The 25,613-nt window shown below is 43.2% G+C and overlaps 1 protein-coding gene across 1 annotated transcript in view; it reads left to right on the top strand.

Moving 5' to 3' along the window:
* The first annotated feature begins 5,103 nt into the window (after positions 1-5,103).
* Ccdc39 (Coiled-coil domain containing protein 39) overlaps positions 5,104-25,613 on the top strand; it is an 88,423-nt gene continuing 67,913 nt past the window's right edge. Inside the window, exons 1-6 of the mRNA XM_080275265.1 lie at positions 5,104-5,310; positions 6,592-6,897; positions 7,999-8,220; positions 12,509-12,700; positions 14,729-14,944; positions 17,183-17,398. Coding sequence (XP_080131391.1) covers positions 5,104-5,310; positions 6,592-6,897; positions 7,999-8,220; positions 12,509-12,700; positions 14,729-14,944; positions 17,183-17,398 — 1,359 coding nt within the window. The remainder of the gene's footprint in view (positions 5,311-6,591; positions 6,898-7,998; positions 8,221-12,508; positions 12,701-14,728; positions 14,945-17,182; positions 17,399-25,613) is intronic.

The following is a 25,613-nucleotide window of genomic DNA, read 5'->3' as shown; positions in this document are numbered from 1 at the left end:
CGTCCCAGTACCCGAAGTTCGCCCTCCACACTGTACTTACTCCAGGAGCAAGCATTAATGGCCTTGGACAATGCCCTGGGATTTGAAAAGACCGCACTACTGTCCAGAGTGCGCACTAGGAAAGTAACCAAGCGCTCACCTGTGGTGTTGTCTGTAACTGCTGTGGGCTTGAAATACTTCCCTGTGTGGGATGGCCATCCAGTCCACCATCCTCCTCTTCCTCCTGGGGTGGCTGTCGTCCACGCTTGCCCTGGGGAAGTCCGACCTCTGTCATAGCCTCATCGTCATTTCCAAGAACTTGAACCAGGTGGTCAGCCGGCTGTGTCTTCGCCATACCGATCACTCACCTCGACCGCGCCTAAACACGGCCGGATAGTAGCGGTAGCAATACCAAAAGCACCACAAATTTGCGCACGAATATTATAATGAGTGATCAAGGAACAGTTGGTGGGTAGGGGACAGAAAAGGTCGTCAGCAAGGCAGAGCACCACGACTAACGTCTGCACGCTGCAGCAGTCCTGACGGGAGTCCTTTATTCAGTTGAGGCGTGTGATCACCTCAATGTCTCCCACAAATATGTTTTGTTGACGTTGTGGTTGTCATGGCAACGCGTCAGAAGAGTGCGGGATCAATAAGTTTCTTGCATTGTTACAAACAGAAATGTGGTTTTAATTTTACAATGTAAGTACATATACTGTTGAATATGTATTGTTTTTAATTAAAGCTATTTACTTTATCCAAAATACGATTTAAAACGTTCCTTTGTCAATGATAATCTATGAAGAGAGCCAAGTATAATAAAACACAGCTTGTTACATACACCCAAAAGGTATACAAGCCTTATTTTTAGTCTTAACTAGTGATTTCGACAGTGTTCAGGCAGCAGTAACTTTATAGATAATGAATGGTGCACTGTTTTACCTAGCGATTAGTTTTTGTGGTTCTTCCCTCACGAAGTTCAGAGAATTTAGTAAGACTTGGTAAGTTGAACATTATTGCCTCCACCATTGCCCACCCTAATATTGGTTTGATATCCTACATCTTATTAGTTGATATCTGTGCGTACAAAAAGCCTTCAGGTGGCGCAATTATGAGTAGTATGAATGCTCAGAACCAGTGTTTCAAGCCACATATGCAGTAGAATCACTGTGAAGGCATTTGGAGGGGTACCAAATTATCTTAGGCTTACTACCCCAATCATGCTTAACCTGCCATACTGCTAACCAGTGGCCTGACACTGCTAAAAAAAATAAAAAGAAATAGCTACCAGTAGTTAGAGGGGCCATCATGTAACAGCTAATTGAAAAAATATATAAACTGCTTATTCCAAGGCATTAAATGTCAAAAGGAAGTGCCGAGCATTGTAAAATTTTCAGAAAGCTATCAGATACACAACAGATAGAAATAAATGCAAACATATTCAAGGTAAAAATCTGGTAACCTACTATGATTTAATCTTAGCTAATTAAACCTAACCTAACCTTGGTAATCCGTAAGGAAACATAAAACCACTTCTTAGAAATTAACAAATTTTTACCTCCCCTTGAACTGATTCAGTGACTTTGTAAAGGCATACGAAAGTGCATCTTCCAGTATGAAGAGGATCCATCAATAAACAAGGAAAATATGATTAGGACTGGAAAGAATCCACACTGTTGCCATTCCCCAAAACAGGATGCGACCCTACTACCCCATTGTTGTACAGGCCCATAGTTCTACTATCATGTGTGAGGCAGCTGCTGGAGAAGATGGTGGTGTACTACCTCTCATGGTGGCTGGAATCGCAGTCCCTGTTTTGGGGGGAACAGTGTGGATTTCACCCTGGCCAGAGCACCATGAATATTTTGTGCCTAGTAGAACACATAATTCATGATTCATACAACAGAGGGATGTTCATGCTGACCATTTTCATAGACCTGGAAATGGCATTTGACTCAGCCCCTCACCTGGATATACTCTTCAAGCTGACGTAAGATCACTGCCTCCCTTTTGTCATGGGTCCATGACTTCCTGTCGAACTTCAGCTTCAGAGTGTTGATTGGTGGAGCCCTTTGCAGTCCATATCTAATTGCACAAGGAGCACCTTAAGGATCACCACTCGGCATCCCTCTCTTCAGTGTCATGTTGTCTTGACCTGCCATGCTCATCTAACGTCACCTACTGGTACCTGTTTTATGCTGACAATGCCACCTTCATCAGCCAAGTGACCACCATTGTAAAGGCCCATTGCCATCTTCAGTTGGCAGAGTCCACAGGTGGGACATGGAGATAAATGTCCAAAAAAGCGCAGCGGTGGCTTTTACACTACGCAGCCCACCTTCACAACCAGCTCTCAAGATCAGATGGGAGGTGCTGCCAGGCATCAGGTAACATACCCTTCTGGGTCTCCATCTGGATGATCCAATCCTTCCCTGGAACCGATGCATAGAGCATCTATAGAATTCTTATGTCAAGCACTTGGATGTCACGAAGAGCCTGGTAGGGTCATGCTGGGGTGCCATTCATGACCTGCTCCTGGCCTATTACAGAACCACCATACTTTCCAAGTTGAACTATGGATCTGCACTTTATGGCTGTGCTTACAACACCCAACTCTGACAGCTGGATCCTGTCCAAAATACACTGTACTGTACAGCACTGACGATAGGACCTGGGGTATTTTATTCTTCCCCTGCTGTGTCCCATTTAATTTTGTTTCATTTATAAAGGCTCCAGCACACTTGCATGTGCCGACCTTGGTCACCTAATGGCGGCTCTACGTGCTGCTTGATGTTTGGCAGCCTCCCTATTCAGTCGCTTATCCCTTAGGTAGCCTAACACTCTAGGACCTCATTCCAGGTCTTTTCAGTCTTCCTCTTGCAACCCCACCCAACGATACATGTACTTCCCACTTTCTGCACCCTGTTATCATCCCTCATCCTCACCACATGCCCAGACCATCTCAGTCAATCTTTCCTCATCACAACACCAATGCACTCTGGTTCCATCCTTCTTCGTAACTCTTTCATTTTAAACCTAGCCACCCCAGGCCTTGCATTCAAGGATGCAGTGCAGATTCACCTAGTCATTGTCATTTCTGCACATTTGAGCCTGCTAATATCCTCCTCCTTTACTGCCCCAGGTCTCACTACCATACAGCATTACACTTCTAACACATGCCACATACAAAGATCTCTTAGCATGGAGGGAGAGACCTCTCAGTGTCAGAAGAGGCAACGGTTCCCTGAACTTCTTCCAACCAATCATCACAGTAGCCACAGAGCTAACTCCAGTCCCACCTCCACCACATAACATGTCTCCAAAGTAACAAAACTCATCCACATAGCTACTCAAGAGATTTGCCAGCAAGATCAGTCTTTTCATGCATGACAATCTCCATATGCTCTTCCCGACACACCGCATGCATGAAATGAGCATTATCATGCAGTCAACCTCTAATACCACTACATCTCTTAGGCACCCACTTATCCCAAACACTGCTCAAGATGGAATTGCTCCAATGCCCTTGTGGCAAACTGCACATAGCCCCACTACCACTTCTTTGACGGTACTGCCACCAACTCTTGATACCATCACCTTTGTTTTATCTGCATTTACTCTCAAGCCCCTGTGCCCCATGCCATCTCTTCACTTCCTAAATCCCTCCTTCTCCTCCCTTTCATTCTCTGCAGGCCAAAAGTGGTGTTCCCTCCCCACTCCCTCTCACCAGGATGAAACTTACCTGCAGACACTTCTTAGCCATTCACCAGTCTCTCACTCTTCACCCACTACCAGCCCTCCATGCTGCTGGTGGTGTCAATCCTTTGAACCACCTGACCAGACTCATTACGTCCAGACAGTCCTTGTTAATCTGAGCCCTCCAAGCACACCAGACACTGTCACTCCATCCACCTCCCCGTCATCTACTGATTACAGTACCTCCTATCCCTCCTTGGCGGGACCTCTCAACCATGATCTCACTTCAGCTCTCGGAGTCCTTCAGCAAGTCACAGGATGGACGTCTCACCCCCCAAATCTTTTTGGAGCTGGCATCCACTGTCTATGCCGAACACCTGAAAGTCTACACTGACAGTTCCAACTCCCCAGTCCATTCGCCATCAGCAGCAGCAGTGTATATGGTGGATTTATCCATTTGTCAAATTGGTGGTTGGATTCCCACCATGATAATGTACCGTAGTTCCAGAGCTCTTTATTCTCTGATGTACATCCAAGGAGATCAAGGCTGGGCCTTTGTGCTGTGTACTGATGTAGTGCATAGCCTAAGCCAAATTACTTTCAAAGAATTTAGGTATCTTATGGTACCGTATAGTAAGGTATGACAATCCAGCCCAATATGGCTCATAAGGGTTGGAATTTAAGTGGTGGCTGGGATTTATGCCTCATGTAATGCTGCTAAGGAGTGAGCAACTGGTTACTCTTGTCTGCAGTGTCTGCACTGCATAGCCTGACCATGGGCCCTGACATACCTGATGGGGCACTAAAGGATTGTATGAGGGATGGATGGGTATACAGTACCGGTACTGTAATTTAACTGTCACAAGTGTGTTGTGAGTGTGTGATGATAGAAGGAACATTAGAAATGACGTGGACCAACCCCAGTGCATAGCCTCTCTTTCTTAGCTAAATGTTGCATATTACATCTGGACAATCTCTTGTAGCTATGTTACTTATATCACTTTAATGCTGACAGTTTGCATTAAGAATATACAAGAATATAATGTATTTTAATTTACAGTACAGAATAAATTACTGTAGAAGAGGTGTTACAACATCTCCAAAGGCACACATAACACATAACTTCAACAACCATTGCATGTGTCTATGTGTGTGTGTGTGTGTGTTACAGGTGTTTTGAGGTTGTAATAATAGCAGCAGCATTAGAAGTAGCATTAGTCAGCCCCAGGCAAAGGCTGCTGCTACTAGTTGAGGACAGGTGTCTTTTGCTCAAGGGTGAGCAGCTGATCACTCTCACCTTGGATTTTTTGACAGATTTTTGTAGTCCTGGTTTCCTGCAGTCCTGAAGAGGCAGTAAATGTTTGCACGATAGCCAGATATAACACGAGTGCACTAGATGCATGTCGCAGGTTTACTGAGACTGTGATAATGGAGGGAGCATTAGAAGCTGCTGTGGCCAATCCTGGGCTGGGTCTCCTCCTGCTTGACGAGGACAACCGTTCGCTGGCCGAAGATGTGGAGCGCCTTAGGCAGGAGGTGTCTCGTGCTGACGATACCTGGCGGGAACAGACTGATGCTCACTCTCGCAACACAGCACGAGTGGTAGACATGACACAGATGCTTAACAACATGCAGGTAAGGGAATTTTCCTTATGGCACATCTACTCTAACCAGATGAAGATCCCTCACCTCTTTCATTTCATTTGGAGTTCAGTATAACTGCCGAAAGTAACAAGGGACACTCATTATGACCTGAAAAGTAAGGCTTACAGTAGCCATTGAATTTTATGCCTCTGTGATTTAGTATTTGTCAAAGTGTCCCAGTTCTATCCCTGATTTAATAGGTCTGTCTTCAGTCTACAATAAGCCTGTTTTTATCTGATGATGCCAAAGAGGAACAGACTGATTTCCACTTTTGCAACTTGGCACAGTTGATGGCAGACAAAACAAAAATACAGTACTGTGCTTAACTGCATACAGGTACAACCTTTTTACTCTGACTTGGCCCAAAATTGTCACCTCTCCATCTTGGATGTTGAGCTGTAACAAGAGATTAATACAGTGCTAGAATATGGAATGGTATACTAGTAGAGCAGTCACACCTATAACATTCTCTCCCATAACTCGCTTAATATGTAACATGGAAGACAATTGTTCAGGTCCTCACAGCACAGTTATATCCAGCACAATATGGCCCGCAAGCTCATATATGGCCAAATATACACGGTTATATCTCCCACGATACAGGCCACGTAATTGCGTAGAGTCTTGCTGGTGTAAGGTGATGATGCAGTGTAGGTGATGGTGTGATATGGGTGATAGTGTGGGTGATGATGTGATGTGGGTGATAGTGTGGGTGATGGTGTGGTGTGGGTGATGGTGTGATGTGGGTGATAATGTGGATGATGGTGTGGAGTAATGGTGTGAGTGATAATGTGGCCTGGGTGATGGTATGGAGTGATAGTGTGGGTGATGGTGTAGGATGATGATGTGAAGTGGTAGTGTGAGGTAATGGTGTGGGGTTATGATGTATGTAGAGTGGTGGTGTGAGGTGATGTAGAAGTGATAGTGTGGGTACTGTAATTTAACTGTTATTTACCGAGTATGTCACAGATGTGTTGCAAGTGTGATGATAGAGGAACATTAGAAATGGCAATGGCCAACCCCAGTGCTTATCACCTTTTTCTTAGCTATTGATGTTGCATATGACATCTGGTGATGGTGTGGTCACTGTTTGATACTTTTAAGGCCTGCTTGAGGTGAACCATCTGCCTCCTAAAATGCTTTCAGATTCTCTGTCAGCTTTCTGTGCAGATGGATTTGGATGTATTACATGTTAGCATTGCTAACTTAACCCTGAGGCTCAGCAGTCCTTCATTTCACACTTTGTAATCCAACCAAACACAACTCTGGCAGGCTCTGGTAAGTGCACACCGACGGGATGTGGAAACAGAGGCCCAACAGGAGCGCCAGGCAAGCAGTGAGGCGGAGGGCATTGTGAAGCAGTGTCGGCAAAGGCAGGCAGAGTTAGGGTTGTTCCAAGAGGCATCACAGCAGTTGGAGGCCCATGCCAGACAGAGGAGGTCCGAACTGGAAGAACTACACAAGAACTTTAAGGGGGACACCAGCCTTCTGCAGGATCTGCTCGAGGAACTTGCTCAAGCAGAGGATGATAATCTTATCCTTCTTCAGTACTCAGCTGATGATGCATCTAAGGTCAAGGTGAGGTGATGTTCAGCCTCTCCATTACACTCTCTCTCTCTCTCTCTGTTAGTGTGTGTGTGAGTGTGTGTGTGTGTGTGTGTGTGTGTGTGTGTGCATGCATGCATGCGTGAGTGTGTGTGTGTGCATGCATGCGTGCGTGAGTGTGTGTGTGTGCATGCATGCGTGCGTGAGTGTGTGTGTGTGTGTTTGTGTGTCAGTCATTCCTTGGTCAAAATAAGCACCTGTCTATCTATCTATCTATCTGTCTCTTGCCAGATGCCATAATCCCGTAAGGGGTGGCTATTTGACTTTGAGTTATTTGTTTTACAGGGAGGGGCACTAACCCTTCACCAACTCACTTGCTGACACGTAGGGAGCACGTATAGTTTGGTTATATGGCTACCACCCAGCTTTGTAAATGGTTTCTTGGCTTACAGGAAACCATTTGGCTTGTCACCCAATGTAAAGCCACTTGTAAAGGAAAGAAAAGCAATAAGAAGTGATAGGAAAGCTGAGAGAAATAGGAGGAGAGGAGGGCAGGCACAAAAAGAATGATAAAGGCTGAGGAAGAAGTAGTCAGCACTACATCAAGTGAGTGGATGATAAGCACCTGTGATGAAAGTAATGTACCATAGTGTTATGAACGTCTGAATATGATGCTTTCGTGGTGTTGCAAGACCTGATTCTAGTATGAGATCAGACTACATTGTTTTTATTTTACTGAGTGCTGATTTGTAGATGAGATTAATTTAAGAATATATTGCTAGGAGTGATGACACAGGGTTTGACGATAGGTGGATGGCTGAAATGAAATTCAGTGTTGTTATTTTTACAGGATATGAGCATAACTCAGGGATGTACTAGTGCTTCATTTGCTGCTGCTGACTGAATTGGCTTCGACTCACACACGATAATCATAGGTGTTCCATAAATGACCATCGGAAATCAGGGCCTTCCCTCTAATCATAGTCATCATCTCTTATGCTTTGCTTCCTCCTGGGAATTCCCATGCAGGGGATGGCCATATTAGAATTGCCTCCATGTTCCGTTTTCCTTTCCTACTGCTATATATAGTTTTCAGCAAACAATCATGTGAGTGATGCAGCATTTTCGTTTCAGGATCTGAGTGTAGCACTGGAACGCACTAGTACTGCTTGTGCTACTGCTGAATGTGAACTTGCGGCCACACAGGGGGAAACCATTGCTGCCCAGGCTGCCCTGGACCAGTTGGGGGCAGCTTTCCTGCCTGCTGCAGCACATAGAGATCAACTCTTGGCACACTGGGAAGCCACACTTACACATCTGCTTCATACTGCCACTGATCACTCACATACTATTGAGGTACTGTTTGGTATATTATAATGAGAGATTATTGACAGAATATGGTGCTAGCTATACTGAAGTGCTCTGGAAAGGATGTAGAGCTGTAGTGCTGTCTTATTTTGTCTCTGAGCAACGGGAAATAGGCTGCAAGAGAACAGAAATTCCATTAAACCGTGGTGGATGAAGAATACCATAGATACACATACACACTCCATGACTTATATGCCCCTTCTCACAACACCATATACAAACACCACTACACTAACACATGATTAATTCATAGTTGGAGGTAAATTTATGTTTATTTCTTTCTTTCTTTATTTTTGTGCACGTGTATGTGTTCAACTGCAGCACAAAGAGATGAATTGCTAACATACTGGGAAGCCACATTAATGCATCTTCATGTACCGTAGCTAATGATCATACTGATAATGCATCTTCATGTAGCTAATGATCATACTCATACCACTGAGGTATGATACACAGAAATACAGTAAAACCTCAATATAACGGACTTCATTAGACCGGAATTCACTTTTATCGGAATTGGGGAGGTACCAGACTAAATTCTTATATATTGGAGTAAGTTTGATAAAGCCAGAAGCAGTCCGTACTGCCTGACCACTTCAGCTGTGTTCACCACAATAAGGTAAATAGAAGACGTGTTTATCAGTGTACAGTACAGTATTATTGTATATATTATTATTTTCCAGGAAGGAGGCTGTAGCACCAGCCAATCAGGGTGGTACTCCCAAGGGGAATGGGAATGCTGGTGACAGAGAGAGCTAAAGTTCCTGTGTCACTAGCTACCTAACCATCCCCCTTTGTTGACCTTTTCAGTGTGACACTAACATGGAGAGTAGACCAGCATGCTCTCCCAAATAATTTCTCTAAATATCTCACACTACATTGCATGCACTTTATATATCACACAACGTACCCCACTACGTCATAGGGGTTGATGCTAGCAAGGGCATGTAGCCAGAAAACTTTGCCCCCGCTACCTAGTGGCGGTCCTCGTGAGGGGAGGCGTGACGAGGGCTCCGCCTGCATAGATATTGGGGCCAGGATGAGATGGGGCTTGAACCTGTGCTAGAGGGTACAGGGCATTGTGGTTCCTAGGCTGCCACTTTCACCTAATAGAGAGGGGCCTCGAACCTGTGAGTAGTGCCTGAGGAGGCTGCCTATCAATGGGTGAATAATGGCAGAGAGTTAGGCCTAATGTGCCAAGGTGCGCTTGGAGGGAGTACCTTTAGCTGTCCTGGCAGGGTGCCCCAAGGCCACTACCACAGCCACTAGTCAAGACTGGTGGGCTTGGGGTCCCAGATTCATTGCCTGGGCCTGGGACTGTGCAATGGGTTGGGCCTATGGCTTCTCTCTCCCCTTCTTATTTTACTGATTATGACCAAGTTAAAGAATATATCTCAAAGCAAGCCTGAGGACAATAAGTCACCCAGGGGGATCAGAATGGCTTCATGGAATGTGGGAAGTTTGAGGGGTAGATCGGGGGAAGTGGTTGAGGTAATGAGTAGGAGGTGTGTGGATGTGGGATGTGTGCACAAAGTCCAGTATAGGGGTGAATCAGCCAGAGAGATTGCTGGGAAGGATTGTTGCTATAAGTTGTTTTGGCAGGGCAGGATAGATGGATATGAGGGTGTGGGTGTGTTGGTTAGTGAAATGTGGTTAGAATATGTCATGAATGTTATGAGAGTAACTGATAGGATAATAGTGAATATTGTCTTTGGTGGGATGGTGTTTGTAATTGTATTGGCACATGCTCCACAGGCAGGCTTGAATGAGGTAGAGAAGGATAGATTTTGGGATGACTTAACTGCATGTAGTAAGTGGTATGGGGGATGATGAGATTATAGTATTAGGGGAGGTATTTAAATGGTCATGTAGGTGAAGCAGGTCAAGGATATGAAGGAGTACCAGTACATGGGGGATGTGCATATGGTACAAGAAATGAGGAAGGGGAAAGGATACTTGAGTTTAGGGAGGCAGTGAAGTTGATTGTGTCCAACACTCATTTTAGGATAAGAGAGAGTAGGTTGATTATGTACGAGTCTGGGGGAAATAGCAGCCAGATAGACTATTTCCTGGTCAGGAGGGCTTATAGGAGGTTAATGAGGGATGTTAAAGTTATAGGGAGTGAGGAATGTGTGCAGCAGCACAAGTTATTGATATGTGACATGGAGCTGTCTTTCCACTTTCTAAATCTTTCCATTGCCTCCCATTCATTTTCTGCAGTTAACACCAAGTAATCAGCATACAACATCTCCCATGGGAGTCCATTTGTAAAATCACATGAAAGAGCTTCAAATACCATGACAAAGGCTGCCACCTGATGCATGCGAACTTTCATGGAAAACTCATCCCTCAAATCTCCATTCATTCTCACCTGGGTGCGAGCAGCCACATACATAATCATAACCACTCTAACCAGCCACTCCTTCCTCCTGAGCTCTCTCATTGCCTACTTCACCACCTCCACAGGGACTCTGTCACAGTCCTTCTCCAAATCAACATAAACTAAGTACTGTACAGATCTCTTTTCTCTGCTACATGTTTTCCTGAAGCTGTGGGATGCTTTGCTTGGCATAAGCCCAAACTGCGTCTCATCAATATTTATTCCTTCCCTTATATTACTCTAGGACTCTCTCCATTACCTTCATTATGTGGCCCAAAAGTTTTGTGCCTCTATAATTTCCTCTTTCCAGGGCATTACCCTTTACCTTGTATTTATTTACAGTCACACTCTTCAGCCAGTCATCTGGGACAACAGATACATACATACATTATCTAATCCTGTGTTGCCCCATGAGGAGCATGAGAGCCCGGGGCTAGGCAAGTTGGTCCTAACAATTAAGATGAGAGTGACCAGCCTCACTTATCCCTGAGTGGCATTACATGAGCAGTAAACCCCAACCATCCCTTGGATATAAACCGACGCAGGCTCAATCCGGGTGGAACACCTTAATTACCCACTAAACCACCAGGCATCATAGTTGGTTATATGGTAACCACCCAGTGTAATGAATGGTTTCCAGGTGTACAGGAAACCATTTGGCTTGTCACTAAGTGTAGAGTCACCTGTAGACAGAAGGAAGTGGAAAGAAAGATGGACATTAGAGGAATGAAGGAAGGAATAGAGAATTGGGCAGACACCTGAGAGCAGCACTACATCGAGTGAGTGGATGGTTAGTGCCCCCATCCACAGCACACTCATATATAATCATCTTAATCAGATCAGTAGCTAAATCCACTCCTGTATCTCCTGAGGCCTTCTCCAACTGCTTCCTGCTTATCACAGTGTATTCCTGATATCCATTTAACTCCATTGGTGTGTCTTGATTGCAGTCATTGCTGAAAACCCAGTTTCATAGATAAGTGGTTGAAATAGAGTGCAATATCATTACTCCCACTGTAGAAAGGTTGAGATTCATACCATATATTGTATTTCATTTTTATCTTGACCCAGAAAGATTCCAGAGATACATTTGAACTGAAGAAAATTTTGAGACCTTGATCATCTTCAACTCATCCAACATTTATTGTTCCTTCACAGTGCATAGCTCATTATAAATGTTTGCAGTTGGGTCTCTGATACATTTCATGGAGACCCTCACATCCACAGAGGACAGAAAATACTGTTTAAACTCAGTAGAGAGAGAAAGCATCCAGGTGATCATGTATGATGCACTACACAGACACACTTCCTGCTCATTTAGTTAGATTGACAATGATGAAACATATACAACACACCTTTTTTCACACTTTGGCCCCATGGCTCTTTTGTCCCTTGAAAACAGTTACGTAACCAACCCGTTTGAACACTTGTCATTTTCCCCAGCAGTGACACAAGCTCACTGAGATAAGTGAACACATTGCATTCCAGTAAGTACTGGTATGACAGCTTGGTGATCCATTTCTCATCATGCAAGTGTGTGGCTAGTGAACTCAGCTAGTAAGAGTTTGTAATTAAGTTATCACTATTCCTTATAATTGTAAAGATTATTTTCATGACCCACATGTCAGCAGCCCTTGGTTTATTATCAGCTCGATGACTGGGGGTTGGGAACTTCTGATGTGTTGGTTAGAATGCTCCAGTCAGAGTAACAGCTTTACATGTTTTCAGTCTCAGAAGGTGATTGTAAGCTTTATGAGTATGTAATACAGTACCGTCAAAAGAATCAGGCTGATCATCAGCCCTTCAATGTACTGGACTATGGTAGCCTAACCTTAGGCTCCTAGATCTTGAAGGGGGTTAAATGGGATTGGCCCTTATCATATATTTTATTTTCAGGATTGTGTAACTGTGCAGGAGAAGTTAGGCATATTGAGACTTGAGGTGGATCAGGAGAGGGAGATCTTGACTGAGGTGGAACGATCGTGTGGCGAGGTGGTGGGGCGGCGGTCAGTGGTGGAAGAGGAGGCAAAGTGGACCGCAGGACAATTACAAACCACCACAACCACTGCAGCAGAAATCCAGGCACAGGTTTTATATTTCTTCTTTATTTTAGAGTGTTCTTAGTGCCATCAAATGATTTCATTCAGCTGTTCAGACTTTTCTGATTGAAGGGTTTAAAATTAGCCATCCCAAAATTTTTTTTATTTAAGTCAATAAAATCTTTTGTATTGCAGTTGTTAGTGAAGGCTTTATCTAACTCCTCCAGTTTGGAAATCACTTCTAAGCTGCATGAAATCATCTGGAGGTAGGAAGATTATAGTAAAATAAGAGGGTTGTAAGGTGAGATGATGGGGCAGATTGTGAAGACAGTTAGTGGAAGAGGAGGCTAAGTAAATCATAGGACAACTTCAGTCTGTTACGGACACTGACACAGATATGCAGAAGTAGTTTGTGGTCTCATTCTTGAGTCTTGTTGTTGTAGATGTTGCCAGAGGCTTATCTGAACATGAACTCAGTTGACTGGCATCTGTAAAACTGTGATACCATCATATGCAGCAGTGAGGCAGCCTTTTTGCATGGTCCCTCAGTCCATTATTTAAATTATTTTCCCCATACTTATTGACAGCTCATCTCCATAGTACTGTAAATAATGCACATCATTGCACCTGCATAAAGTCTGAATTAGTCCGAAGGTATTTAAAGTCTGTTGTAAATATTTGAGAGGTTGTGGTCCCACATCTCCTCTGTCAGTGAATTGCTTCAGTGGTACAGTGTGTGTGTCTCCAGTGGACTCCTGTCTTTTGTCAGCTTAACCCCCATACAGGATGTAATGCCCATAGAAAGCATATCTGTAATGTAATTGGGATCATAGAGGGTTTAGTAGGCTAGTATAGGTCTGGCTGGAGACTTGGTTAACACAGTAGCTTTATTAAAATTGTATAAAGGCCATGCTTATGTGGATTCTGCGTGCACAGTCATCCACTTTAACACTTTGGCTGCATAAGCAGGAGGATTTCTTATAATTGAGGTAGGTGGGGGCATTCACCATCCACTCTCTCGATGTAGTGCTGCTCTCGGGTGACTGCCTTTTCCTCTCTTTGTTCCTTCTTTCTTTTTCTCTCGATGTAGTGCTGCTCTCGGGTGACTGCGTTTTCCTCTCTTTGTTCCCTCTTTCCTTCCTTCCTTTTCTGTTTTTCCTTTATTTTTTCCTCTTCCTTCTGTCTGTGGGTGACCCTACACTGAATGACACGTCAAATGGTTTCCTGTACACAAGGAAACCAGTTGCTACACTTGTTGGTAACCCTATAGTCAACTTATGACACCTGGTGGTTTAGTGGGTAATTAGGGTGCTTCAGTTAGATTGAGCCTGTGTAGGTATCCAAGGGTAGTTGGGGTTTATTGCTCATATAATGCCACTCAGGGATGAATGAGGATGGTCACTCTCATCTTAAATGTCAGGACCAAGTTGCATAGCCCCAGGCTTCTATGCCCCTCATGGGGCAACACAGGATTAGATGATGATGATGTTTGTTTGTAGTTTAAGTGTGAAGCTGAAGAATGAGGATGACAGTGATCCATCCATCCATCCATCATCCAGTCCTACGTTGCCCCACAAGGAGCGCAGGAGCCCGGGGCTAGGCAAGTTGGTCCTGACATTTGAGATGAGAGTGACCAGCCTCACTCATCCCTGAGTGGCATTACGTGAGCAATAAACCCCAACCACTCCTTGGATATAAACCTTCACCGGTTCAATCTGATTGGAGTGCTGTAATTACCCACTAAACCACCAGGTGCCAAAATTTGGCTATATGGTTACCACCCAGCATAGTAAATGGTTTCCTGGTGTACAGGAAACCATTTGGCTTGTCACTCAGTGTAGAGTCACCCAAAGGCAGATGGAAGAGGAAAGAATGAAGGAAAGAAAGATAGAAGAGGGGGCGTAAAGTCACTCGTAGGCAGAAAGACGAGGAAAGAATGAAGGAAAGAAAGACAGAAGAGGATGATTGATGTAATTGTAGGGTTTGTATGAGTCCTAAAGTATGGGGGCTAGATAATGTACTGTGCAGGCTAGATGATGATATTGAGGATGATGTAACTTCCTTTATATGTCCTGAGGTATGGGGGCTGGAAAATGCATTGTGCAAGCTGAACAAATTGCTGGAAGCTCATGAGGAAGGGACCAGACAGCAGCAAGAGTTGATAGCAGAGAAGGAAGCTTGGCTAACATCTCTTCGTCAGCGCTACTCATCAGCTCATGACAACCTCAGTCTGAACTCTGAGCTCCTCATGTCAACACAGGATACAATTAATTCACTGCAGACCATGTTGAAGGTAGGAAAATGGAAAGTTTTGGCCAAGATTCAGTAATTTCTTCATAATACTGTACTTTCAGTTTCTAATTTAAAATTTCGATCCCATCTCTGACTTATAATAAGCACTGTCTGTATTGTATACGGAAAGAGGGATGTATCTGGGAAGAGTTATTTTAGATGGAGGAGGTTAGAAAAGGAAGATTACAGATAAGGGATATGACAAGATTGTCGGAAAATATGTCTAGTGTCCCTTCTTTAGTGATGCATCTCTGCTAATGACAGCCTCAGTCTCAGGTCCGAGTTTCTTATGTCAGTACAGTATTCATTGTAGGCTGTGTTGAGAATTCAAGTTATTATATGCCGTAAGTTCTAGTTGGAGATGTAGGAAGGGAAAAGGGTGTGTAGATCAGATATTTGTTCTAAGATGTTTAGTGGAGAATTATCTAGAGAAGGGAAAGAAAGTGTATGCAGCCTTCATGGACTTGGAGAAAGCTTATGACAGAATAGATAGGCAAGGTATGTGGAAGGTATTAAGAATATATGGAGTGGAGGGGAAATTGAGTGCTGTGAAGAGTATGTACGAAGGAGCTAGGGCTATGGTGTGAGTGGATGGTGAGCTGAGTGAGTTCATTGATCTCAATGTGGGACTGAAACAGGGTTGTGTGATGGCTCCTTGGCTGTTTAATATATACATGGATGGGGTTGTAAAGGAGGTGCAGGGTAGGGCAGTGGATGTGGGGGTGGCTCTAATGAATGAGGGTGAGATTTGGAAGATTCTGGTGTTGCTGTTTGTTGATGATACAGTATTGTTGAGTGAAGATGAATGGGAGTTGCAAGGCTTTGTGAATGAATTTGGGTCAGTGTGTAGGAAGAGGAATCTGAAAGTTAATGTAAACAAGAGTAAAGTTATGGTGTTTGAGAGGAATGAAGTCACAGTATGTACAGTGAGGTTGGATGGTGAGGATATGGAGAATGTGAGTGCATTCAAGTACAGTACTTGGGTAGTGTGATGAGTAAGGATGGAACGTTGGGGATGAAGTGCTTGAAAGGGTACATCAGGGAAGGAAGGTTGTTGGTTCACTGAAAGCAGTTATGAAAAATAGGGAGGTGAGTATAGAAGTTAAGAAGTCACTGCATGATAGTATTGTGATCCCTACCCTGACGAATGGAAGCGAGGCATGGACCTTGCAAGAGGGGAACAAGTCAAGAGTGAGAGCAGTGGAAATGAGTTACTTGAGAGGAGCATGTGGAGTGACATGGAGGGACAGGTTGACGAATGAAGAAGTGAAGGAACGTTGTGGGGTGGATATGGATGTGGTTGAGAAGATTAGGAGAAATACACTGAGGTGGTTTGGACATGTAGAGAGAATGGAGAATGAAAGACTGACTAAGAGGGTGTATGTAGGTGAGGTGGAGGGAGGGAGAGGGAGGGGTAGACTGAGGATGAGGTGGAGGGATGGAGTTGAGAGATATATGAGGGAGGGTAGTCAAATGATGGGTGACAGAGCGACTTGGAGGCATTTTGTCTGCAGCCACCCTTTGCAGGATTAGGGCGTCGGGCTATAGATAGATAAATAGAAGTTCTTTGTCACTAACACCTTTTCTTCACTAAAAGCTGCTTGTGATTCATTGTAAAGTTGTTTGAAGTCAGAAATTACCATTAGTGTTATTTATGTTTTTAACCCCAGTCTTGAAGCAGAAGCATGCCTCACATGAAGTTTCTGCATGCACCCTAGATTTATGTGAGGACCCATTGTTTATGGAAGAAAGGTTATAATTAAAATACAGCTAGGGTCACCTTTTATATATACATTTTTGCTCTTCATTCACTCAAGGCCATGTTGAAGGCCTAACAGAGGGTAGGTTGAGTGAGGTATACGGTACCACGTTCTTATAGCAATCTATATTTGTTGCCAGATGCCTCAATCCCAGAGGAGGGTGCCACTGTCTGATATCACCTCAGTGTCACCTTGTTCTCCACGATAAGGCTGCCCTCCCTCTAATTCACTCATATATCTCTGCACCCCATCCTGTCATCTCATCCTTGGTCTCCCTCTCCCCCCCTCCCATCACATACACTATCCTGGTCAGTCTTACATTTCCCATTCTCGCCACATGACACCATTATCTCAGGATTCTTCTGACACTTTCTAACATGTTAGCATCAACTCCACAACCATACAACAAGCTCATAATAATTTTGATAATGATAATAGTTAAGATAATGTGGTTGTTACAACCCTTCTACTTACCACAGGAGGCAGAGGGAGGCATGCAAGCTCTGATGAGACAGAAAGAGCGTGTAGCAGAAGCAGAACAACAACACAGATGTGGAGTGGACCAGTGGAAAGAGCAAGAGGCATCAGTTAAGGGAGAAATATCTGTTCTGAATGCAACAAAGACACGACACATAAGTCACATGCAGGACCTCACAATCCGGCAACAGAAGCTGAATGAGCTATTGCACAAACAGGTTAGGTATAAGTTCGATCCAATGGGTTTATCATAATATTATTGCAGTGGCATTTTTCTTTCATTTTGGACAAGCATATTAGGGCCAGTATCATGATCTGTTAATGTTGAGATGCCGGGGAGCTTTCTGTTAGAAAGACTGGAGGTCGTAGGCAGAGGGAAAGACAGACAGAGAGAGGGAACAGGAGGTCTTGATCAAAGAGGAATATCTACTCTCATTGCCAAAAAGCCATGACATATCAATTACTCACAAGCCCTCACAAACCAGTAGCAGAAAGACAGCAAGCTGTTACATAAACAGGTAAGCAGGAAAATGGATTCTTGGCTATATGAAGCTTACCTCTTAACTTTTCCAGCTCTTTCAGAGAGGCAGAAAGAGGACAGTACAGTAATACCCTGATATATGATACCCCTAGATGCGATACCCCGGCTTAATGATGGGTGTAGAAATTGCACCATACCCCTCCTAACGATTGCCAAACCCTGGTTTAACGATGGGGTTTGATTTGTCTTACCGATTGTGATTATATTTTAGACTACAATTGTGTGTCATGGTTGATTTATAAACTGCTTTTAGACTTCATTTAATGTGTTTTAGCCACAGGTGGGGTGAACATTGTCATTTTGGGGTACAGTTTACTAAGTTTGATTTTTTCCAGACTTATATTTGGCGATATTCGATTACATTTGTTGGTTTAGGTGAGTTATTTATAGGTGTTAGGCTTAGGTCAGCTTCCTTGATAGCTGTTAGGCCATTTTGATTGCCTTTAAACCTGTTTTTGGGCTCATCTGGGTGGGTTTTGGACTTGGTTTGGGGGGAAACCCAAGGCTAGTAAACAGTCCACGTTGAAATACACGATAAAAGTACCCCGATATATGATACCCCGCCTAACGATGGGGTTTTACCTAACCAATTAGATCATTAAACTGGGGTATACCTGTATTATGATTCATTCATTTTGAGGTGCCTGGAGAATGGAGATAATAGGCAGGGGGAAAGAGGGACTCTTTCAGAGTTAACCAGTTGTGTACATTAGGTGAAGGAATGGAAAATAGTGGTTGGACACAATATGAGGGAGAGAATGCAGACATAACACACATCTCAACAACCAGCACCAGCAAGTAAGCAGCAGGACCCATTCTCTGGCCATATCATGAAAGTATCCATTTATATATACAGTATATATATATATATATATATATATATGCAGCTACTTTTCTTCCTTGTGTCACTCAACATATATATATATATATATATATATATATATATATATATATATATATATATATATATATATATATATATATATATATATATATATATATATATATATATATATATATTATTTATTTATTTATTTATTTATATATATGTTTATATATATATATATATATGTATATATATATATATATATATATATATATATATATATATATATATATATATATATATATAATATTGAGTGACACAAGGAAGAAAAGTAACTGGTGCAATGAAGGTCTTGATCTTGATAAGAAACAGAGGCTTGAGTGTTGCAGCTGCATGAGGCTTACATGAGGGAGTGTTAGTGCCAGCTCTAACTTATGGGTGTAAGACTATGGTGTGGCATGAAAATGAAAAGTCAAGAGTAAGAGCAGTGGAGATGGGACTGTTGAGGAATGTTTGTGGAGTACAGAGAGTGGATTGGACATGAAATAGTGTGATTCGTGAAAGGTGTGGAGTGAGGAAGTCGGTGGACACCAGAATCGAAGAGAGTGTCTTGAGATGGTATGGTCATGTGGAAAGAATGGATAACAATAGGGTGGTGAAAAAGGTTTACCTGAGCGAATTTGAAGGAGGGAGGAGATAAGGTAGGCCAAGGATAAGGTGGACAGATATGGTGGATGAGTGTTTGAGGAAGAGAGGTTTGGAAGTCGGTGAGGCTAGGGAACTGACAAGAGATCGAGCTGGCTGGATGAATGTTGTGAGGAGAAATGCATAATCAGGGATTTTGGCACCCTTTGTGAGCATAGCAGCGTCTGAATTGACTCAACCTGATATGTTTGTGTGAAGCAGCAGAATGTGGTGCATTTTTTTGGCATATCCAGTAGAGATAGGATTCTGGAGGCTTGAATGATGAGTGAATGGAAGTGTGGCCTATTTGGATTGGGCAAGTTTGTGCTGTCTGGACATTGCTACTCCTCACCCCACCCTGGGGTGGGAAAGGAGGTCCGGATGATGATATATATATATATATATATATATATATATATATATATATATATATATATATATATTATATATAAACAGTAAGTCCTCATATTTGGACGCATTTCACTTCGACGCCTTATTTTTCACGCAAGAAAAAAGTTTCCGAGTTGTCTCACAATTCGCGAATTCCACCACAATTAGATGCTCCCAGCCGGCAGCTGACACTCAGCAGATGATGCGCACCGTTGCTCAGTCTAGGCACTGTCCATTTTTCTATGCAACGGTTTTCCATGATCTTTATACAGCAGGTCCAGCGGGGCAGTAGACACACGTGAGTTTGTTATTGTTTATGATCGTAATGTACAATCTTCAGCTGTGTTGAGAATACACAGTAGGTCCAGCTGGGAAGTAGACACACATTAGTTTGTTATTGTTTGTGATAGTAACGTACGATCTTCAGCCATGTCGTGCTACTATTTCTTAACCCCTTAACTGCGGGGCTTCACTTTTGTGATGCTTGGGAGCAAGGGATCATACCGCGGGGCGTCACTTTTGTGATTCTGTGTTATTTTCAATTCACCCGGGCTTTCAAGTGGTGGCTTGTATCATCTATCAGTACTACCAGTGTCCAGCTATACTCAGTTCTGCTAATGTCACCTGTACTCCCATCCACTGTTGACAGTTTAGCCATTTTTCTCCTGTCCTTGACTTCCCCCATCCTTACCTCCCCTCCATTACCCTCTCCTTCCGCCTGACCAGTTGCGCTGCGCTACACAAATGCTGGAGGGATTTTTCCACTCATTTTATCCATTGAAATGTGCCCTTTGCCCTATTCTTATACAAAATAATATATAAAAGAAAGAGAAAAGGTAATTGATACTGCCATACATCCGGAATGGGCTAATTATCACCTGGCAACACCTCACGTGCACTTGTTCGCTAATTTTCCCTGTTTATTTCCCCATGAAATATGCTGTATGACCTGTTCTCATAATAAAAATACATAAAGTAACTTGGTGGTGGGATGAGGGTGTAGAAGCTGCAATTAAGGAGAAAAGAAGGCTTTTCCGGGAATGGAAGAAGGGTGGTAGCAAAGAGGAATATTTGGCTGCCAAGCGTAGGGCTAGGAGAGAGGTATACAGGGCAAAGTCTGAGTCACAGAGACAATTACTTGATAACCTAAATCATGGGGAAAGGAAAAATATATTTAGGGTGGCAGGTCAGGTGAAGAGGGATAATCGGGATATCATAGGTGAGCAGTGTGTGAAGAATGATGAAGGAAGGGTAGTGGTGAACAGTGAGGATATTAAAGATGCATGGAGAGAGCATAATAACCGGTTGTTGAATGAGGAGTTTGACTGGGACAGGGAAGGTTTGGAGCCAGCAGATCCAGTGTCTGGCCCTTGGCCTTTGATTGATACTGCTACTGTGAGTGAGGCAATAGGCAGGATGAGGGTGGGGAAGGCAGCAGGTGTGTCTGGGTTGACTGCCGAAATGTTGAAGGCCTCAGGCGATATAGGGGTGAGTTTAGTCACTGACCTGATAAATAGGATTATTTATGAGTGTGTTGTCCCAGATGATTGGCTGAAGAGTGTAATTGTAAATGTGTATAAAGGGAAGGGTGATGCCCTGGAAAGAGGAAATTATAGAGGTATAAAGCTTTTAGATCAGATAATGAAGGTAATGGAGAGAGTTTTAGAAGGTATGATTAGAGAAAGAGTGAATATTGATGAGATGCAGTTTGGGTTTATGCCAGGTAGGGGGACCACTGATGCCATATTCATTGTTCGACAGCTTCAGGAAAAATATATTGGTAGGAGAAGGGATCTTTATTTTGTTTTTGTTGATTTGGAAAAGGCCTTTGACAGAGTCCCTAGAGAGGTGGTGAAGTGGGCAATGAGAAAGCTTGGCTTGGAGGAGTGGCTGGTTAGGGTGGTTATGGCCATGTATGTGGGTGCTCACACCCAGGTGAGAGTGAATGGAGATTTGAGTGATGAGTTTTCCGTGAATGTTGGTGTGCATCAGGGGTCAGTCTTGAGTCCCATGTTGTTTATCATGGTACTTGAAGCCCTTTCACGTGACTTTAGAAACGGACTCCCGTGGGAGTTGTTGTATCCTGATGATTTGGTGTTGATTGCAGAGAATGAAAGGGAGGCGGAGGAAAGGTTTAGGAAGTGGAGAGATGGTATGGGGCAAAAGGGTTTAAGGGTAAATGCAGATAAAACAAAAGTGATGATATCTAGGGTTGGTGGCGGTACTGTCAAAGACGAGGGAGAGTGGCCGTGTGCAGTTTGCCACAAGGGCGTGGGAAGTAATTCCATCTTGTGCGGTGTGTGTGATAAATGGGTGCATAAGAGATGTAGTGGTATCAGAGGTAGACTGCGAGATAATGCCGATTTTTTGTGTACGGCGTGCCGGGGCGAGCAGGTGGAGATCGTCAGACGTGAAAGGATTGAACTTGCTGGTGAATCTCTTGAGTGTGTGGAGGAGTTTTGTTATTTAGGAGACATGTTGTGTGCTGGAGGTGGGGCTGGAGCTAGCTCTGTGGCTAGGGTGAGAAGTGGTTGGAAGAAGTTCAGGGAGCTCTTGCCTCTCCTGACATTGAGGGGGCTCTCCCTACGTGCTAAGGGGTCTTTGTATGCAGCGTGTGTTAGGAGTGTGATGCTGTATGGCAGTGAGACCTGGGCAGTGAAGGAGGAAGACATTCGCCAGCTCAGACGTACAGAAATGACAATGATTAGGTGGATGTGCAGTGCGTCCCTGCGTCCAAGGCCTGGAGGGGCTGGGTTTACAATGGAAGAGTTGAGAGGTAGGATGGGACTGGAGTGTATTGGTGTTGTGATGAGGAGAGGTAGATTGAGGTGGTTTGGACATGTGGAGAGGATGGGGGATGATAATTGGGTGAGGAAGGTGAGAAGTGTTAATATTGGGGGTGGGGTTATGGGGGGTAGACCGAGAAAGACATGGGACGAGGTCATTAAGTGTGACCTTAGGGTTAAGGGACTGAACAAGGAGGCTGCAATGGATCGTGCAGCGTGGAGAGCCGCCATTAGGTGACCAAGGCCGACACATGCAAGCATGTTGGAGCCTTTAAAAACGAAAACGATATAAGAAAGGAAGGGAGAAGCCTAAGTGATATTTACATTCACCTGGAACTACCTAATTTATTATGTATTGTCTAGATTTCCTACCAATAATTTCATAGCGTATATATTTAGCAGCTGTCACCACGCTGACATTGGCAGCCCTTCACTGCCCCTAGGCAACAACATTCAGTTTACTGTCGTCTTTCAAGGTGAAACAACGTCGGATTCGCGCCTCTCCAATTCCGCCACTTTTTAGCCCCATGCAAAGGGCCCTGTGACCTCTACCCCTACTAAACCTCGTGTGGAAAGGGGTAAAGGGCTAAGTGACTGCTGTGGAACATGAACTGGCTAATTTATCAATGAAAATGATGGACAGTGACTATGATCTTTCTGGTGACTCTAAAGCAGTGCAAGTGGAAATGTAAATAATGTGTAAACAGCAAGTGAAAGCAAATAATGTAAATATAAGTGAACAGTGGAAAATAGCTTTATAAGTTACTGCAAGTGACAGTGCATAACATAGTGTAAATGAAATAGAAATGTAAATAATGTAAATAAAATAGAGAATGTAAATAGAAATGTAAATGAGTAGTAATATAAGAATACGAGTATATGTACTAGGAGTAATGAAAGTGAAAGTTTCACTCTAGCATGTATGAATACAATGAGTTATGAAAGTGAAAGTGACAGATTCGCTCTCAACGCTAGTATACAGGATGAGAAAGTGAATGCCTGGAGTGAAAATAAACTACTAGTACTGAAAGAAACTTATAGATAAATATTGTATATATAAATAAGTGTAATAAAGCACTAGGAATATAAAGTGTGAGTGTGTTTATAAATAATAAATGACAGCTCTGCCTCAGAAAGCCATTGGGGAACCAGCACAGGAGGAAAGCTCGTATGCGCTCATAATGTGCATTGCTTTCACAGTTTTTTTTTTTTTTGGACTATGGATTCCAAACTACTTGAAATTCATAGAATAGTGTTTGTAGTTATAATATAAGGCAGTGGTAACTGTATTATGGGGTATCGGGAAGTGTAAAGTGGAGACTTCGTTACCCAACTTCAGAAGTCTCCACAAGTCCTACGGTACTCGATGAAGGCTCAATAAACATCCCAGGAGAAAGCTGAAGGTATGAGCCATATGCATATATAATTATAATATTCTAGGACTAATAACTGATTTTGGGCAAATATTTTTAGAAAGTCTGTCGGAGCGCGAATATCCTAGCGGGACATACAAAGTCGAGCGAAAACAACCCCTCGGTTTAGGGGTTAACAAAGAATCGTTACATGTTTCTCGTAACACTACAGTAATCCCTGTACTTTCCGGACACCCACTTTCTGGACCCCCACTTTCTGGACATCGCCACTTACCGGATATTGTGGGCCTGGACCTTTGGAACCAAAAAAAGAAAAAATCCCCTAAAAATCTGAATTTTTTCCCACCCTTAATTTGAAATTACTGCGTGGCGCCGAACAGCTGTTACACCACGGACCCTCACCCCTTCATTCCTCCCGCCTCCCCCCCTCCCCTGTCAAGGTTGCCATATGGTATTTTTTATTACCAAATGTAGGCCAATTTGGTCATGAAATATTCATTTGGTAATGAATCAGAGCAATATATTACCAAATGGATTTTTCACATGTATGAGGATACACAGGCTGGAGATGGTGGATTGTCTGCTCTCTCTGATTAATCTGCTAAAGTAAATAACGTGAAAATAATCAACATGCTGTTAATTATAAGAGTGATTACATGTATTTCCACTTGTATATATAATTAGCGAAGAATAAATGTTAGCTTTACAAATTTGGTAATGAAGAGTTAAATTTGGTAATGAAAACTGAGGAGTTTGGTAATGTGGCCGTTGCGATCTGGCAACTCTGTTTCCCCCTCACCAACACACAGTTATTGCCTAACTTCGATCGCGAGTGGTAGCTTATCGTAATGGAAGCCACACATGCTCATTTTTTTGTGAATAAACAGTGAATAAACTGCAATACCTCGCCACTAGACCACACGGGAATTTACAGTGTTGTGCAGTGTTAAGAAATTAGAATTTAGAGTGCAAAGGATTAACTGTGGAGTGCAAACCTGGCAGTTGAAACTGGCCTGATGCAATTAACAATGAGCAGTGTTAAACAGTTATAACTCACAGTGCAAAGAATTACTGTAAGTGCAGCACAACACTGGATTACTGTACGTGCTTCAAGAGCATTTTCACCACTGCCAAAACCTTACAGAAGGCGGGCACAAACATGCTGTAAGTACCCTGGCTGAGGTACAGTCACTTCTAATTTCTCATTCTTTGGTTCCTTTTCATTTATATCATGCTTTATGTCAATTATTGGTGTGAATAGGGTCTTAAATAGGTTTAAATAGGTGCTATGCATGTCTGGTAGGGAGCTATTTAGGTGGCTTTCAAAGTTAGGCTGGGTTAGGGTCCATAAGTACCAGTCCAGGAGGCAGGGGCCCACTATCCGGACAGGACCACTTTCCGGACATGCCTTTGGCTCTATTGCGTAGGATAGTGGAGGGATTACTGTATTTATTTTTGTTTTGATGGACAAATACCTGAAATGGATGTAAAATAAAGCTTCTCAATGTTTAAGGAAGGAAAGAATAATAACCGTCCCAATACAGAGATGGTAGACTAAGCCCACCAATTTTTGATTCTGTTTCACTATATTACAGCCTCTCCTTCTTGTAGCAGTGAGTAAAATAAAGTTTTTATAATTTCTCCCTTCCATTTAGTGACAAAGAGGGCACATAATATGACCAAGGTTTAGTCAACTGACTTTGATGTCGAAAATTAAATGATCTGGTGAAACATGGCAGTTTTTCCTTGGTTAGTGACACCGGAAACTAGACCACCCACCTTCAAACACACCTTCACTGGCCACTCAAGCCAGTCTTCACTTTATTTCTGGTA

This window comes from Coenobita brevimanus, chromosome 61 (assembly GCF_032717465.1).
Source record: "Coenobita brevimanus isolate Jiangsu-jjx chromosome 61, ASM3271746v2, whole genome shotgun sequence".
Taxonomy (NCBI): Eukaryota; Metazoa; Arthropoda; class Malacostraca; order Decapoda; family Coenobitidae; genus Coenobita; species Coenobita brevimanus.
This window is presented reverse-complemented; position numbering and strand designations above follow the sequence as displayed.